Source organism: Olea europaea, chromosome 4, assembly GCF_002742605.1.
Source record: "Olea europaea var. sylvestris chromosome 4, O_europaea_v1, whole genome shotgun sequence".
Taxonomy (NCBI): Eukaryota; Viridiplantae; Streptophyta; class Magnoliopsida; order Lamiales; family Oleaceae; genus Olea; species Olea europaea.
Window position 1 is genome coordinate 2781549 of NC_036240.1, and position 19569 is coordinate 2801117.

The 19569-nt window shown below is 32.4% G+C and overlaps 2 protein-coding genes across 2 annotated transcripts; one reads left to right on the plus strand and one right to left on the minus strand.

Annotated features, from left to right (window-relative positions):
- The first annotated feature begins 1124 nt into the window (after positions 1-1124).
- LOC111393283 lies at positions 1125-3646 on the plus strand. Its single transcript, XM_023018744.1, has 2 exons — positions 1125-1517; positions 2870-3646. The coding sequence occupies exon 2, from the start codon at positions 2911-2913 to the stop codon at positions 3340-3342; it is 432 nt and encodes a 143-aa protein (XP_022874512.1). The 5' UTR covers positions 1125-1517; positions 2870-2910; the 3' UTR covers positions 3343-3646.
- Positions 3647-5499: 1853 nt separating this feature from the next.
- On the minus strand, positions 5500-14658 carry LOC111393284 (linoleate 13S-lipoxygenase 2-1, chloroplastic-like). The gene is made up of 9 exons (XM_023018745.1): positions 14275-14658; positions 11191-11459; positions 8542-8779; positions 7898-8218; positions 7715-7800; positions 7251-7361; positions 6874-7175; positions 6470-6736; positions 5500-6349 (listed from the first exon to the last, which is right to left on the minus strand). The coding sequence occupies exons 1-9, from the start codon at positions 14621-14623 to the stop codon at positions 5590-5592; spliced, it is 2703 nt and encodes a 900-aa protein (XP_022874513.1). The 5' UTR covers positions 14624-14658; the 3' UTR covers positions 5500-5589.
- Between the last annotated feature and the right edge of the window lie 4911 nt (positions 14659-19569).

Consider the following 19569-nt stretch of genomic DNA (forward strand, 5'->3'; position numbering starts at 1 on the left):
ATATTATGAAGAAGAAAACAAGAATTATATAGAGTAGACATCACCCAAATTATAAATTTTAATTGGATCTTGATGTCATGGAATCTTTCTTCTTGTTTTTTACCATCTTCTGTGCTCTCTAATGTGTTGTAATGCATGATAATCTACTTATGGACGACCATAGGTCTTTACAAGACGTCCCAAATATTGTTTTCCATAAGAGTCAGTGTCATATAAAGAAAAAAAAAATCGTCCAAAAATGTATTATGCTATAGCATAGATCAATCAACGTCAGCCCTAAAAACTCCCGTTGCCTACCATGCGACCATATGGATAAATGAACAATGCTATCGTGGCAAAGATCCAATTTTTATGTTTTAGTTATTGAATTCCATTTTCTCGTTTCTTGATCTCTTTTCTCGCTTCTTCTTTTTCCAATACTTCATTCCTTTCTCTCAAATGGTCTTCGACTCTTTCACATATTTGTTTTTTCTTTCGGATCATCTTTTGGCTATTTGCATTTTGGTTCCCAAACTTTGATTTTCTTCCATTTTAGTCATTTTCGCTTGTTTCTCCTAAATTGCACCATATTCATCGATGTTGTCCTGCAAAGCATAATTTATATAGAATTAAGCCCTATTTCAATATTTACCCACAATTATTCATGTTTCTGGTTTGAATAAGTGTATAAAATGCACTTATAAACTAGAAAAGTTAGAGCGGAAGTTAATACTCATTTTCTTATAAATTAATAGTCTTATAGACAATGAGTTTTTTAAACACTCAAATTAGGAAAAAAATGTCTCTAATAATCCATGTTTCATTAAATATTTAAGATTGTACGGTTATGTTAAACCTAGAAAAAATGAACACCTTGATTACCCATTTTCGTATAAATTGACAACAGTGAAATGTTTCTTGACACCGTGTGTTGTGTCATTTTTTGCCAAGACAAGTTGAACACAAACTTAATTTCTCATTTTTATATAATTTGTAATCTTACAACTTATATATTAAATAATTGAACTTTTGCTTAAAATTCATAACTTATTTCTGGGTTTGCTCAAAATTACCTCTGGGCCCTGGCTGGACTCTTCAGTCTTCACACGCGCACACTCGTTTGCAAACATAGGATATATATACTTGAGACTCTCACTGCTCTCATACACATTTGGCAAAACCAAACAAATATCTCTTCAGTCTCTCTGTCTCTCTGGTGTTCAGACTGTTCAATATCATCTGTGTGTGCTCTTCTTCTGCTTCATTTGGGCTTTTGCCCATTTTTTGGTTTTGTGAGATGAAACTTTTTTGGGTCACAAATTGCGAAATCTTGATCTTGTCGAATCCCTCTATTGAGTTTTGAAGTTTCTTGATCTGGGCTCTATATAATCTCATTCAAGATTACATTTTTTTGCTATAAAAATCATTTCTTTATCTTTTTTCAAGTTATTTTGGATACCTTTGCATTGAAAATTTACACTGGGCTTGGTGGTTTAGGAGTTTCGGTTCATATTAGTGAGTTCTCTAATGGTTTCTCGGTGAGTTTCATTTCTTTTTTATTTTTCTTAATTATTTAATTTCTGTGGGTTTTGTACTGTTATTTGGTTCTAAATAGGGGAAAGATTTTTTTTTCCCCTGAAAACCGTGTGTTTATTTATAGTTTCATTACTCCATGGATCTAATCTTCATTGTTTCTGAAAAAAGATTGAAAGATTAGTGTTTTATTGTCAATTGTTTAATGGGTTGCTACTGAAGTCCAAGTTCAGTTTGTGTTATAAACTGCATACAACAAGTGCGAGCATCTGGTTTTCTATGTGGGGCAAGCTTTTAGGCCAACTAGGATGGAGAGGTGAAAATTGTGTATAGGATTCTGATGTTGGTACAAGTTAGGAGTCCTTGTGTTGTTATGTGGGATGGTAAAATTGGTTCTTCACATTAATCCAATGGTTGTAGAATATGTTATAGGTATTGAACCACCTCGTCTAAAAAGGCTTAAACCAATAACGAGTGACACATGTTCAACGTGCCCTCGTTTCCTTAACAAAGGTCTATATATGTACATTTTTCAGAGTTGAAACCACCATATGTAAAAGATTAAGCTATTAGATGAGGTGGTTTAGCACTAGGCTGCTTTATGTTGGAGCTTGTAAATTCTTAATAACGTGTTCAACGTGCCCTCGTTTCCTTAACAAAGGCCTATATATGTACATTTTTAGGGTTGAAACCACCACATGTGAAAAGCTTAAGCTATTAGACGAAGTGGTTCAGCACTAGGCTGCTTTATGTCGGAGCATGTAAATTCTTAATACTGTTTAGTGTATAAGGTGCTGAAAATTTGAGCAAACATTTACTATCCATTCTTTGTGATTTCATGATGCAATGTTGTATTATGTTCTTCGACAAAGTGTAGTGTTTATATTCTTCTCTTGTGCCTATTGGGAAAAGGGATTAGCTTACTGTTCTTGTTTTAAACTCTTTTCTTGTGCCTTTGATTGACTACTTGAATTAAATGGGTGGAACAATTATGATGATGTACTATAAGTTCACTTCCTTGCCCTTACAAACATGTGATTTTCATAATTAGTTGGATTCGTTTATATAAAACGATTTTCTTACCAAATTTTTCCAAGAATATCTAACACCGTATATACAATAATTTTCCCTATAATGGTTCATATTTGATTAGTTCAGTTATGAAGACCTCATTGGTTATAAACATACTCATGAAATTCATAAATAATTTTTTGGGCAATGATACGTGTATATAACCATTTACACACTGCCTTACTTGTGTGGGCCTCCTCCATGTGAGGGGAGTTAAAGACTGTGTGTACATCTTGAGGTGTATATATAGCATTATTCTAATTTTTATGGCTACTTTGTTTCACAGAAACATCCATTGCTTGCGTGATTTATCTGGGGTATAAGATTATGGGTCGGGGTAGAGTGAAGGGGAAGAAATTATCTGTAGCTAACCAGGATGATCCTGGGAGCGGCGAGGAAGAGAAAATTCCTGCACAGAAGAGAAGGGGAAGACCACAGAAATCACTTAAAGACGAAATAGATGATGACAAAGCACAGAAAATAGGAGATGAATATAGTGAGGATACGACAACTGGTATGCTGAACAAAGAAATGAGAGGTTCAAATTCGACACAGAATGGGAATAAAAGAAAAAAGGACGGCCACTTAAAGGAGAAAGCTGATTCAGTTGAAGATGAAAATGAAAATGAAAATGAAAATGGGCCTAGATCAAGCACTGAGGACATGAATAAATCAAATGGCTTTCGTCCAGCTCGTAATAGGCGAAAAAATAAACCTTGTCGAGCTGCTGAAGTAGGTGTGGATTTGAGACTATTTTAGCTGTTGGAATGGAGACCTAGTACATCTCTACCTTTGTTCTTTCTTTATTCCTCAGTTTTGGTTCTTTATCAGGAATTTGTCTTTATTTTGAAAGATTTTCGGATCATCATACTCTCGGGATTTTGATGTTGCAATGACATAAGCGAGGCGTTAGTACCATTTTATTATTGATAATAATAATCTGATGTTCAGATGATTCCCTTTTTCTGTTCTTCTTGGTGATTCTAGTAATATCATGCACCCTGAATCTCTTGTTTTCTTATTTACTAATATGATGTAAAAAGTTGGAGGGATTTTGCTGTCATATTTTCAGTTTATCTAATGTTTTGTTGGACCCTGTGGAGCCTAATCAGACTCTCACCTATCTCATTGACCATGGATCGACTTGATATTCCTACCATATATACAAGATTTTAGGGGGAAACCCCTTTTGATATAAGAAGGGCGTTCGGTCTTTGTATACTTCTTTTTCATTATAGTAAAAAACTTGTGGCCACATAAATTTAGGTGACTGCTTAGTGTGTTTCTGATTTTATTTTGTGTATAATTATATAGCATTATATATTGCTCAGTTCAATTCCAGCTTTAAACATCATGTGGCCCATTCTGTTCATTACAGGGAAAACATAGATGACTTTTAGCTAGGTTCATTTTACTATATTTAAAGAGTTAAGCTGAATTAAAGATCACATGCTTTTAGCTTGACACCACAAGTATCTCTTTTTCCTAATCGGGACGAATGAAAATTGGCCCTTGAGTGCAAAAATAGAAGGAAACATAATGTAAGATTCAATTGTTGAGTGCGCATGAGAGTAGGTCTTGGTAAGCTGATAAAGCTGATAAGCGAAAGAGCCGTAATACAACAACAAATAATTTTATTCCCAAATTATCTGAGTTTGATTACGTGAATCTATTTTTCAGAAAGTTATGAGAGAAAAATTAAGAAAATAACAAAACATAAGGTGATGTGAATGCTCAAATAGATTGTTGAGATTGACGTGTGGACTAAGATGAGAATCCATGAGAGTCAAAAAGCAATTGATATTCCTCTTTTGAGTTTTTAAAGTCGACTAGACGATAGTAGAATGCCATGTTAGCCGCATGATCCATGAGTGCTTTCTATCTAGTTATTACTCGCTCATAAATTCTTGGCACATTCATGATAAAAATTGATTTGTATAACTATATGACATGACACAACACTTGACATTGATTATTTGATTTAACTTGTCTTCTATCACCCCTCATCTATTTTACACATATTCCTAAACCGCTTGACTCCAAGATAATATGAAACAAACCCTCTGAACATTTTGTATTTTTAGCTTAATTCTATATAGTTCTAACTTGATCATTAAATTGAGAGTGGGACCATTCATGGTCAGACTCACTAATCGAGTCTTGTTTTTTAGATTATCATGAAAACGCCTACATCCTTTATTCAAAGGGTTTGACCAGATTTCAAATCAACAACAAATATAGGAATAACCCACTTTGTCAGTTGTTTTTGGCCACCTAGTTGATAGATATCATGGTGACGGCAAATGATTGGATCAAAAAGTTGACTATTTTTTAAACAGTTAAATAATAAAATGTCACGTGACATTTTATGAAGGAAGATGGTGAAAACTTTTGACAAAGGACAATTGTTCTCAAAAGATAGAGCATGCAATTCACACGTCTGGTACAAAATGCAAGAAAATTCTGTCCTTTACTAAGGTGAAAAAGGAACTAGTTTTTCGTGCATATTCAGACATGGGATATGGTTACTTTTGCTTATTTCTCAATAATTTACTTATTTTCACCATATAAAGGATTAGTTTTATCAATGCAAGCCTCTAACATCAAATTATCGAATAGGACTATACAACCGTAGTATTTTTCCTCCTGGCTTTGAATTTGTAGCACCATTATCATCTGTCTATCGGGTTTCTGCTGACCATATCACTATGATTTTTGTTACAAAGATCATGTGCATCTAAGTTTAAATGTGTCGTGCTAGATCAACATGGCTCATGTCCCCATCAACTTAATACATGGTGGTATGTTAAACAAGATGATGCCGACTGCAGATAAATTACGTGCTTTTCGAACAATATAGCTTAAAGTAGGCACTAGGCATGTCTAAAATTGATCTACAAAATCCAATAAAAAGTGTTAATAAATGTAACTTTTATTCATTTTCCCTTTTCCAAATTCACACGGCAGACATTTATTTGGAGTTTGCTCATATAAAGCATTCTTACATCAAATGGAAATGCTATTAGGCACACCCTTCCCCGTTACTCCAGGTTCAGAAAATGGCTTCAAAAGCTGATATGGAACTACCCCAGCTCCAGATCTGTTCTTCAGATTTCCATCTGCATTTCTAGCATCAATGATACCTTCAATCTCCTTCAATTTCCCATTAAACCGTTTGAATGCAGCACTTATATACTTATCTTCTTCCCAGTACGGCTGGATCTTCTCCCCGAGATATTCCTCATCAGGTGAATGGTTTGACAAAACGTCTAAAATAGCCATCACACTTGTTGCTTGAACTTGTGAAGGGAAACAAGCCAGGAGAAACTCCTCGGGCCTATTCAGAAATTGTTCCTTCTCTGCATCGTTTGGATTTTCCTTTGGCATTATTGCTCTAGCAATGGAAGGCCTGTTTGGGAAATATCCTGCGAAATCATATTGACCAAAGTTTACAGCAGCATGGTGACCTGAAGTTACCCATACCATGTTTGTGAGAATCCCAATTAGGTCTTCTGATGTTTCTAACACCGGCCACCAGGGCTCATCCTTCTTGTCCCCGTGGCCGACTGTTTGAATTTCAGTCCACCATGCTTGTAGTTCATTGTCAGATTTTACAAGGTTTGCTTCGGGATAGTAGTAAGTGACATAGTCCGTAATCCATTGCTTGATGGCATCCCAAAGAAGTAAACCGTCGTTGGCATAGGGGTAGTCTTCTATTGTTAGCTTTAGGCCATGCGGAGCTGTTGGATCCTCCACCGCCATTCCCCTGGTTATACCAAAGTCATATAAGTCTTCAGAGAGGAGCGTTTCACACTAAACTTCAATAAATAAATGTGTCGACTTTCTATAAGCCCAAGCTTTTAGATGACATGGTTCAACAAGTTACCTATTAATTAAATCAGCTGGAAGAGCCTGAAGGTCGAATTGCCATAGTTGGTCGTAGGCTGCAGAGCACAGCTCTGCACAGTATTTGCCTGGAGAGAATGCCTTCTCAATGATTCCATCTGCATTAATAAGGGCCTCGCGAGCTAAAGCGTTAATCTCCATTGTGTATCGCAGGTGAGGATGTAATAGTCTGTAAATCGGGTGCATTGCGCTCAATTGTCTATTGGTTGAAATTATGTAAGGCTCCACACAACAATGAGTTCTTAGCCTGCATATTTCCTAAAGTAATTAAGTACAATATACACCTAATGAAACTTGCGATTCAGTACGTAAGGAATAACGCTTAGCTTGCTGTTTTAGATAACCTTGAAATTAAAATTAAAACAAGAAAAAGCCTGAATTTACCAGTGACTGACTAACTGATGAAGACCAGAGTCATGAGCAAGGACATGGGCTTTAGCCAACCTCCACAGCCAGATGCCAGTGGCGTCCCAACACGGCTGGAATACATCCTTCCATTGTGGCTTCCCATCTATTGGCGGCCGTGTTAGCTCAATGGCTAAGGGCCTCAACGTGCCTGAAGGCATTAAGAAAAACAATGTCCTCGATCCGTAGAGAGTTGTTCCCTTGAGCTCTCTTACTTTATTCACATAAGGTAATAACAAGTCATGATAATCTAAAATGAACAGTTTCTTTTGCTCCAATGCCTGCAATGGTACAGTATATAAATTGAGTTTAGATATAGATCATGTTGAGAATTAGCTGTTCAGTTCATCTCTTACCTTCTCAAGTGTCATCAACCCTCCAATTTCTTGTTCGATAATTTCCTTTGTGATTACCGATTCAGCAGGTCCATATACCTCAGGGTCAAGTTTGCTCTTCAATGGCCATTCCTGCATGCATTCATTTGGAATTATGTGATACTGTAACATTATTTCTCTTTAGTAATTCCAAGAAGCTACCATGGGACGAAATTCACAAACTCTACGTAACTAAAGTAAGAAAACAATGAAAAGATTAACATGCGTGTGGAACCAATATATTTTTGATATTCTAATGTTTTATTGGAATATTTAATCGAGTACTTCTTAGTCGGTAGTAGAATTTTGTGAACAAGAAAGATGTGTTTGATTGATGGAAACAAGTGCTTACAAATAGCATTACTCAATACATTTTCGCTACTAGTTCCATCAAGACACTTATGTTGCACGACATAGATGTGTTAAAATTGAATCAGAAAGCATACCGTAACCAACTTGATATTGCATGGATTTAATCCTGCCAGAGTTTGCCGAGCAAATTCCTCGTCCCTAAACCAACAAAACCTATCTCCTGCAAGAACAACCACAAGTATATCGATCTAAGGTGTCATCATTGTCCCGAAACTAATTACTTCGGACTTGTGACTTCACACAAGAAAAGTTATTACTGTCAATAATTTCTGGTGTCTCAAAACGCAGGATATTATTCTCAACATCCGCAATAGCCTTTACAAGTCGGGGTAGAATATTTCCCAAAAATCCGGTAGCACTTTGCGCTGGTAGATCGAATCCTTCATTGAACAGAGTCTCTATAGCGGTGAAGTGGGGAAATCCAAGTTCACTGTCTATTACAGAAGTCTGTATCATCGGTACCAATGAATGAAGCACCGAGTACAATGTTTTAGCCGAGAATGTCATCTGCTTCACTTCTGAAAATGCCTCGTCTCTCGGCACATATACACTGAGGCTCCTCGACTCCGACAATGGATCTGCGAACATGTATCAAACAAATGAAAATGAATAAATTTAAATTACAGATTCCTACCTTAACTGATTTACATCATCATCAAGTTTAATTTTGGAGCCAAAAATGGAATAAAAAATTATTTCAACAAGACGTGATACTGTTCCGTGAATCTTCATCAACAAAACTGAACTCAATCGTTGTGTTACAGTCAGCAACCTATACGTATTTTGAAATTGATATTAAGATTCATCTTTTAATTTACGTTCAAAATATAACTTTTTTCCCTTAAAAAACAAAAAATAAAAATAAAAGTAAATTATCAAAAAATTGTTGCCTATGTCTTACCTTTCTTCGTTTTCGGCCGACCAGTTCTGCACCGTCGAGGATATGGATGTTCGGCTCCTCCGAGCACCGGCCGCTTCAATTCGTCTCCTTTGTCGGGTTCGCCGAGATCATTATATACAACATAATCGTATATCCTTTCGAAGGCCTTGTGTTCTCCTGTGCCATTGCCTCGCAGAATTTCGAGCTCTTTTTTTCTGTAACTCTTTAGCCCACTGGGTGTTTCAGTTGGTAAATACGACTGCATGCTCGATTTATACATAAATAAGTAATTTTCACATAGAATTTTTAAAGTGTTCTAAAATAAACGCATGTACTCGGAACATTTTCAAAACGCCTCACATATGAGGTATGCGCGTGATAATGTGATCAATTCATTTCATTGACCATATATACACACTTAACCCAAAATGTGCATGCATTTGGGTTAAAAATTACATCAAAATTAATCTAACATGCTCATTTTTATAACTTAAAAAAAGCAAATTGAGCACAATTAACATCAAATTAGCCAAAATCATCTAAATTCATAAATTATATGCAGCAATCTACAGGGTTTTACTTTTAGAAAAAATAAAAAATTAAACATATTTTTCGTAAAGTTGCTAACTATCTACGTGTTGCCTGAGCCTCATTCTTCTTCGGACTTCGTCTAGTTTTACTAGCAAGTAATGTTAGTAGTGCACAATCTTGAATTGTTGATGGTTCCGATGACGGGGAGGAGATTAATAATGATATCTTATCATCTAAATATAATAAAAAATTTCGACTTGAAATAAAGGAGCTTGATTAAAATGATTTTGTATTGGATAACACGAATAATAACTTGGATGAGGAAGTGTAGATTGAATTGGAATCCGATAAAGAATTAAAACAACATTTAGGATTTTTTAAGTCAGTATTCATCTAATCTAATTGTACGAATTGGCTACAAAGTAATTATAGTATTTATAATTTTGATCAATATGTATTTGTTGAGATTTTGAAGAATATGTGTTGGTGTCCGAACTCACAAAACTAGTTCAAACTTACCTTAATTATAGAAGGAAAGCTTATAAAGATTGAATAGTTACTTTAAAGAAGACGGACTAAGAGATCACTAAGTCATTGTTTGGTAGAAATTTTGATAATTGATTATTTGACCGTTAGAGATAAAGTGGGTCCTATTTATGGGAGAAGAATTCCAAAATGACGGTTAGAATAGTAAAATAACAATCAAAAAATTGATTTTAAATGGCTTAAAATATGTATCAAATAAGCACTAAGTTAGCTCAACCCAGATAGGTCAGTGACTCATGACAAGTTAGCTCAAACTATAATAGGTCAACCCGAATCATAATAGTTTAGATTGACCTATGACATTAGCTCAGCCCATGCCTGCCATCATCAAGAAACATTATCATTGCAATCCTAAACACGTCTCCTAAATGATGTCATCACCACTCGGATGATCACTCCCAAAGAGATAAGTGGCACCCATGATGCCAACACCTCATTTTCGGCCAATAAAAAATCAGCAACGATCACTTAGGTGACAAGCAATTATGACATTGGCCACAACTACGATCTAGATACCATGAGGACCTATTCAGTTGACCTCAACAATCAATCAAACAACATAAATTTGAGCGATGGTATGCATTTATAGGTAGGCACTGTAACTAATTTGAAGTCTAATGGTCAAGTTGCTCAATTAAAGGCATATAAATAGATATATATATGGTCCCTTCCAAAGGGCTGAACTCAATATATTCTCTTCAACACATTCCAAATTTCAATCAATGAAATTATCCTTTAATTTTCCTAAATTCCAGCAATCACTCAATTAATTTTCTATTATGTTGGTCAAAATTTGCCACGTTATTATTAGTCATCAACAAGGTTCAAGTAATTGTAGTATTTATAATTTTGATTAATATATTTTTTTTCTTGAAATTTGAAAAATTGAAGAATTTCAAAGATAGGATTATTTTATTGATTTATTTGTTTAAGATATTTAAATTAATATTAAAAATTGAAAACCCATGATTACTCATGTGCTTGTAATCCTTAATACTAAACTGAAACACATTGCCTCACATTACGCATCCTATAACCTTTTTTATCAATCAAATTAGAAATATGCAAATTAATTATTGGAAGGTAAGTTAAAAACTAGTTTTAAATAATAATTTCTATTTAATTTGATCTCGCTAAAAATTAAATATTTTGATGCCAATATCATAGTATTTTAATGTTATGATTACTTTGATTTTCTAAAATTAATATAGTCCCAATTTGGTGATGATTAGAATCAGATTTTTAGGGGATTTGATAAGAATTGATGAAATATGTGATTATTTAAAGAGATGTGTGTCCCATGAAATACGTGATTAAAATTAATTGTTGACTTTGATTTAAGTTCGAATTTAGATTTTTATTTTTACCAAACATGGTATAATATAATGTATAAGAGAATAAAACAAACAATAGTGTACCACAAGACCACCCAGGCTAAACCCTAGAAGTACAATTTAAAGTTGGCACTCACCAATATCTTTTGGTTGTCATGTTCTTTGTAACTATAATTTCAAGCACTAAATTATTTTTCTTGGTAGAAAGGAAAAATAAAATAAATAAAATAATGACATTATAAGATGGAGATAGACTAACCTTGTCCACGAAAAATATCCTCGGCTGTTTATTATCAAACTTAGAATGAATCCACGAATTACAAGTGAAAGTGGTAGAGTGACCAGATACACCATCGATGACAATATTTTTTACGAACATTTCTTTGTGGTGCTCATTCTCTACACTTATTGCTCCGACCTCTCCAAAATCATCAGGAATTTTGAAATTTGTCTTGTAATAATTTTCGTTGTCTTTCTTGCCTGCTCTATGAGCATAGGCTTTGATGGTTGGCTTCTTTGATCCGATATCTTGAAAAGATGATAGTTAGTTTTTTTAAATAAAAGAAAAGAAAAAAAAGAGTAAAAAAAAATAACTTTTTATAAAATCAATTCTCAAAAAATGGGGGCTCAAATAGGGGTTAACTGTTAACATGATTATGACAAATGAGCAATAGAAATGTATCTAAATAAATAAATGCATCCTCTTTATTATTATTATTATTATTATTATTATTATTATTATTATTATTATTATTATTATTATTATTATTACATACTTAAACCACTCTAAGTGGAATTTTTTTATTAATGACCATAACACAAAATACAATAAAAAGAATAGTTTTGCTTCCGGTCCCCCACCCTGGACATTTGGCTTTTTCCTAAAAAGAATACATATTATGTCAGAAGATCATAGTATAGTGAAAAGTTTAAGAAACCTCACCTCGTGTACCCTGCAATTCTTAAATAGTTTAGTCGAAAAATAAATATCTACTCTTCAAAAACTTAATTAGCGAATTTCTAATTAAAAAAACTTTTCTCAAACCTAAGCATATAACTTTAAGTTTATCGAAACTGAGACCTTTTCATTTTATAGCTTTTCATTGTAAAGGTGCTTTTATTTAGTTAGACATTTGGTTGGTACTTGAATGTAAGTTATTCGACTTTGATCACCACTTTAAAAGAAGACAAGAAAATTAATTTGGCTACTAATTTATGTCCCTGGTCAACAAAATTTATTAATTACATATAATCATTCTTTAATAAACATATAATCAAGCAAAAGATATGAATTTTCATTTATTACAAATTATGCATGTGTTTGAGCAATAAAAAATAAATATGAACATATATTAGTGTGTTCATAATTATTTTTTATTGCTCAAACACATGCATAATTTGTAATAAATGAAAATTCATATCTTTTGCTTGATTATATGTTCATGATCATGACAGGAGTACATCACTATTTTGATAACGAAGAAATGGAGAATTTCTCAAAATTGGCTCATCATAAAGTGTTTATAAATAAATTAGAGTATTAAAATAATTATATAGAAATAAATACATTATTCTTTAATAGTTTACTCGGTACATAAGTGTAGCAAGGCTTCTGAAAAGTTAAAAATTGCTTCTAAAACTAAGAAGTTATTTTTGAACTTGTTTGAATAATTTTTTGAAAGTTCTTTGTCTAACTATAAGAGCTTTTAAAGAAAATTGGATTAGGGTTGCTTCTTTCTTCTATGAGAAGCAGAAAACGTGCCAAAGGGAGCCTAGATGTCCTCCACCAACAACTTAAGGATTTTTATTATTTTTTTTTTTTTTCTACCAACCAGTTAAAGAAAAAGAATTTCCCCAAATTGATGCTTTGCAGCTTTGCCGAACATGCTATTTAAACTTACCAGGATCAACCTCCGCAGCAATTAGCTCTATAAGGAGAGTTCTACCAAGAACATCAACTATAAAATCGAGCCCTCCGCTCAACCCTAAGTGAGTGAGAACTCCACCCACCGTTTGCTGCACAGTGATTACTGCTTTAACGTCAGTGGTAGTGGATTTTTTGGTCAAGGTTTTCACCGCTTTTATCGTGCTTCTCACCTGCCCAACACGAATATTTTCATGTTTTCTCACCGAGATAAACTTCGGAAATATTTATTATTATTATTATTATTATTATTATTATTATTATTATTATTATTATTATTACATACTTAAACCACTCTAAGTGGATTTTTTTTTATTAATGACCATAACACAAAATACAACAAAAAGAATAGTTTTGCTTCCGGTACCCCACCCTGGACGTTTGGCTTTTTCCTAAAAAGAATACATATTATGTCAAAAGATCATAGTATAGTGAAAAGTTTAAGAAACCTCACCTCGTGTACCCTGCAATTCTTAAATAGTTTAGTCGAAAAATAAACATCTACTCTTCAAAAACATAATTAGCGAATTTCTAATTAAAAAAACTTTTCTCAAACCTAAGCATATAACTTTAAGTTTATCGAAACTTAGACCTTTTCATTTTATAGCTTTTCATTGTAAAGGTGCTTTTATTTAGTTAGACATTTGGTTGGTACTTGAATGTAAGTTATTCGACTTTGATCACCACTTTAAAAGAAGACAAGAAAATTAATTTGGCTACTAATTTATGTCCCTGGTCAACAAAATTTATTAATTACATATAATCATTCTTTAATAAACATATAATCAAGCAAAAGATATGAATTTTCATTTATTACAAATTATGCATGATGCATGTGTTTGAGCAATAAAAAATAAATATGAACATATATTAGTGTGTTCATAATTATTTTTTATTGCTCAAACACATGCATAATTTGTAATAAATGAAAATTCATATCTTTTGCTTGATTATATGTTCATGATCATGACAGGAGTACATCACTATTTTGATAACGAAGAAATGGAGAATTTCTCAAAATTGGCTCATCATAAAGTGTTTATAAAGAAATTAGAGTATTAAAATAATTATATAGAAATAAATACATTATTCTTTAATAGTTTACTCGGTACATAAGTGTAGCAAGGCTTCTGAAAAGTTAAAAATTGCTTCTAAAACTAAGAAGTTATTTTTGAACTTGTTTGAATAATTTTTTGAAAGTTCTTTGTCTAACTATAAGAGCTTTTAAAGAAAATTGGATTAGGGTTGCTTCTTTCTTCTATGAGAAGCAGAAAACGTGCCAAAGGGAGCCTAGATGTCCTCCACCAACAACTTAAGGATTTTTTTTTTTATTTTTTTTTTTCTACCAACCAGTTTAAGAAAAAGAATTTCCCCAAATTGATGCTTTGCAGCTTTGCCAAACATGCTATTTAAACTTACCAGGATCAACCTCCGCAGCAATTAGCTCTATAAGGAGAGTTCTACCAAGAACATCAACTATAAAATCGAGCCCTCCGCTCAACCCTAAGTGAGTGAGAACTCCACCCACCGTTTGCTGCACAGTGATGACTGCTTTAACGTCAGTGGTGGTGGACTTTTTGGTCAAGGTTTTCACCGCTTTTATCGTGCTTCTCACCTGCCCAACACGAATATTTTCATGTTTTCTCACTGAGATAAACTTCGGAAATATTGCAAAAGATGCATTTCCTCCTAAGATAAATGGCTTGTATTTTGGAAGTAGGATTTGATGATGAGTAGACTGTGGTTTGGAGATATTTAGGTTCAACATTTTTGTTTCTATGATTTAGGTCATTACAAGTTTGTGTTGTGATAACTCTTTGAAGTGTAGGCTTGAACTAAGAGCCCTTTAAATAGATAGGTTGACATGTATGCCTAAATATTAAAGTAATTTTATTTTTATGAAGTCTAATAATGCAGAAATGATATGGATCAGCTAGTGTGTGTAAGATCAAAATTTTGTTTGTCGTTTTTAGTGATTTATTATATTATACACGTTTCTAATTACACAATGTAATAATAATAATACATGTAGCACATTAGTGGTTGGCACATTAAGACATAAATATGAAAAATAGCTCTATGATGTAATAAATTTATAATTATGTGGAGTCATAAGAAGGGTTTATGTATATATAAATGAAAGGAAAATGAAAATATTGAAAATGGAGCAATTCATTGAACAATATTCCACGCAAAGATGTAATTATTTATAAAATAAGCTCATTACAACAACCTCAAGGTTGGCTACTGACATAGCGAAAGTTATAAGGAAGATGAACAAATCTCACAAACAAGAAAATTCATGAAAAGTTTTATCTCATTCAAATCAATCTACGGCCTCAAGAGACTTACAACGTATTTATAGCAAAAACCTAGAAAATTCAGAAATTAAATAATAATAATAAAAAAAATATTTTTTTTTCCAAAAATGGAAAAATCAAGATAATGACGGAAATTAATAGTCCTAATCTTTGGATTACTCTCCAACAAACAGAATGTAAATTCGAATTTATTTGATTGAGATATACTCAAAATAAGAATTACCAAAAAAGGAAAAAAAGTCTAAACGAACAAATTTGCCCGAAATTGGTCCTACGTCAAAAGAAAAGTCTTTGAGTTTAACTTTTCAGTCCGTTTCCAACCGAATTAGACTACAAATTCTTCAAAAACGGACAATTTCAAATTTCCTCCCAATTATTTTTTCTTGCTCCGGTTCCACTTTGCCATTAAGTCCAATTCCTTTTGCACCACATCAGCTACCAATGGACCTTCAGTTTAATCTCTTCTATCCATGACATGTTCATAAGGAGGCAAACTATTGCACGGATTGAATGACCACTCATTTCGATCATTTAAACTTAGGCTTACATAGTTTTAGTTTCCCTACGGATGATTTAAGTTCTTATTTACTGGCTGATGCTCTTGGTATAGTTTGGCCAAGATTTCTATAATTTGAGACTCTTTTATTCCGTAGTATATATAAAAACAAAATGTTATGTCAAAAGGGAAATTGTACCTCTAATATTCAACTTATTGTTCGATTACAAGTTAGTTTTTGTTAAAATTCACCAACAATCAGAATGTTCAAAAATCTTCATATCTTGTTGATTTCGAGATTGATATACGAAAAATACATTTCTAAGACGGTGAAGGAATTACTGAGCGAATTTCATTCAACTATAAGGTCATTATGTTAATTTGAATGTAATGCATGTTCCTAAACCTTTGAAATGAGGAAGTTTGTCCCAACATTTCTTTGTAATTGTAGAATCAAGGGTGAAGCTAGGATTGTAGAGTTGTATAGACAAATTTCACAAAATTTTAATTGTAGGGACAAAGTTGAAAATTATAAGGAATTTTGTTTGAAATTCTTGGATTTTAAATTTAGTGTGGGAACTAATTCGCCACTGTGTAGAATTAGTAGTCAACTATGGACACTGTCTAATTCTTTGATAAAAAGTTCCTCCAACATATTCAACCTCACGAAATTGTTTTTTTTTTTTTTAATTCAAATTTTTGTTGACGTATAATTTTTTTCCAAGTGAAACATGTTTGTGCAATAAATAATGGAGAACCAACTTGCTTAATTGAGCAATAGGTTGAGGAAAAACAATACAATATTGCATGTTCAGTCGCCTTCGAAAAGATGGCTGAATATCCAAAATAAATGATTTGCACATTATATCTATCAAATCAGTGAAACTATTTGTATAAACTAGGGGTGTAAGCGATTCGATTTTATCGATTTTCAACAGATTTTCAAACCAAACAATTTAAAACGGTTAGAGAAAAATCCAAACCTAAACCAAACCATTTTGAACGGTTTAAAAAAAAACTCAAACCTAAACCTAACGATTTGGTCCGATTTTAAACCGCTGGCTTCGTCATATATTTTTTTGCCCGTCTACTTTTATTTCATTAATTCATTTAATTTAATATATATTTATATCTCACTAGTAATAAATCTAAAACAAACTAAGCCCCTTTTTGAACCAAATTTTTGGGACAAAAAAATGAAAATTTGGACCGTTATTCCACAAGTTCAACCGTTTTTGTTGACCTGCTATTTCATGTATGGGACCTAACCTCCTCCCCAATAGTCAATTTTCTCATTATGATGATATGAAAAATATGGTTCAAACAAGGGCTAAATATATCTTCTATAAATTTAAATAACAACTAAATCAGAGTGAAATCACAATAAGTTAAAACATAGTTTTTTTTCATTTTTGTTCACATTTTTTAGGCTAATGACGATACAATAACGTTACAATAGAAGTCTACTAAACTAGATATAAGGTTCAAAAAACATAATGATGCCCAACAAGATCTTGTGATCATCATATCTGAAAAAAGAATACTGATTAAACAAAGAGAATTACACAATTTTACGTTTGTATGATATTACGAAACACATTTAATTTCAAATTCTTATCTTAGTTTATTCCAAAAAATTATTGATCTGAAACTTTATTAGTAGCAAATATTATTATCGAAGGTCTAGGATCTCGTTGTCTCCGATTTGGTATAATAGACTTCAATTTAACTTTGAATTGGCGTGAAAAATCTAAAAACGAAGTGTATGGTGCCGGTGGCTCAAAGCTATGTTGGGCATCGATTGAAGTTCATTTAAATTTTGAAGAGATCATTTAAATTTTGAAGAGAAAATAGGCTTTTGATAGATTATGTTAGTCTTGAAATTATTAAATATATATTAGGATTATTGGATGATGATGATGATGATGATGATGATGATGATAATAATAATAATAATAATAATAATAATAATAATAATATATCTGTATTAGAAAATTAGGAATTGACAAAAATATCCAAAAATGACAAAACTATTGAATTTTACATATTTGGATGAATTCTCAAAAAAATTCATTTTTTCATTTTTTTTATTTTTATATATTTTTTCGCCTATCCGGTTTGGTTTTAAACTGCAATTAAAATTCTCAAACCTAAACTAAACCATTTTGACCGGTTTGGTTTGGGTCAAAACCATTTCGTTGATCGAGTCCACGTGGCACCAAATCGACGATTTCTAAAATGCGGTTCCAATTCGAATTTCTGATTTTACGATTTTTACTTACAGCTCTAGTATAAACTAGAGATATTGATATTTAAAACAGGTGAGATTAACATTTTGTGGGTTAATAGTTTTTTATGCTTTATTATATTTTGCATATTTCGAAGTACTTAATTTAATAAATAATATTTGTACACTAGTGGTTGGGTCATAAAGACATTCATTATTAAAAAATAGGTTTCCACAATAAACACGAGTTTTAGATAATATATGGCTTAATCATTTTGTATTATGTAGTTATATTGAGTATTCTATGTGTGTTAGGTGTTATAATATTCATACTATCCCCCTATTTGACGGGATTAAAATTTTGATTTTAATCTAAATCAAGATCAACAATTAATTTCAATAATATATTTTATGGGATCTACTATTTTTCAACCACACATTTCGTCGATTTTATCAAAATTTACTAAAAATCTTATTTAATCCCCCACTAAATAAAAACTAGATAAGGATCATATGGGGTCGATTTGGTGGATATGATAAGTGTGAGAGAAAAATACCATCTGCTACATTATAATAAAAACCAGCAAAAGTATCTGTATCCATTCTTGCTGGAGAATTAAATGAATATAATAGCGGAATGGGGTTAGAGTAAAAAATGGAGATTGATCCTGCTGCGAAATATCAATTTTCATACAGATTTCAAGATAAGGTTTTCTTCAATCAAGTGAACATGTAAAAATATATACGATATTTGAGTAGTCAACTTTTTAACTGGAGTAAATTAATATTTATCCTGATCAATAATTTTATATTGATTAAATTAATTGTTATCCCAATCAATATTTGTATATATATTGACTGGATTTGCTGTACAATTTATTTTTCTTTTTATTTCCACATAATAAAAAAGGAAAAAAAGTCCAGTTATAAAATTGGAAATTGTATTGAGAGTAGACAAATTCATTGAGCAAACATTCCAAGACAGACATTAATCAAACTAAGCTGATCGATAAAAACTAGCGAACTGTTAAATCAAATCGAAATCATCTTCTTGTCCAAAAATCACTTCGAGCCATGTCTATATGAGGAGCTCATTTAAATTTAATAGAGATATTGATAGCTTCCATCATTGGTGAGAATTGTTCTACTGTAATAAAACAATTGATGATCAACTTGCTTCTTTTTGCCAAAACTTCATGTTGGTATAAACTTCATTTGTTTAAAATTGATCGCTGAAAGTAAACATCATACACAATTTGATTACTTCGAACGTAAACTAACTAGAAAAGATAATGTGACAACTTGAAACAAAGTTTTATTTAATGAACATCGAACAAAATGATCGCTAAAAGTTTGTTGCTCACTAATCCTATTGGCAAAGGAGTATGTACATCGGAGAAAGTCAGCTTTTGAAACCAAAACCTTTTTGCTATGGGTTTTATTACTTATCAAGTCAGGGTAGCCTGCTAGCGATTTGACTTTATTTGGATTCTTGAGAAGAAAGGAGCCGTGCTGGTCACCCCGGACCGCCTGGATCCCAATTTTAATCTCCTAACCAATGTTGTTGTGTTCAACTTACAAACATGCCGTATTGTTTTGTGAAATTAAGTTCAAACAAAACCTAATATATTTAAGGGTAGATGTAAATGTGAAAGGACTTTTTGCATGAT

Excerpts from the sequence above, each read along its gene's own strand:
- LOC111393283 (XM_023018744.1), top strand. The coding sequence starts at position 2,911 with ATGGGTCGGGGTAGAGTGAAGGGGAAGAAATTATCTGTAGCTAACCAG.
- LOC111393284 (XM_023018745.1), bottom strand. The coding sequence starts at position 14,623 with ATGTTGAACCTAAATATCTCCAAACCACAGTCTACTCATCATCAAATC. Across the intron at positions 8,780-11,190 it reads GGATATTTTTCGTGGACAAG|TCGTATTTACCAACTGAAAC; the intron begins GTTAGTCTATCT and ends TCGAGCATGCAG. Across the intron at positions 8,219-8,541 it reads TCGGCCGAAAACGAAGAAAG|ATCCATTGTCGGAGTCGAGG; the intron begins GTAAGACATAGG and ends ACATGTTCGCAG.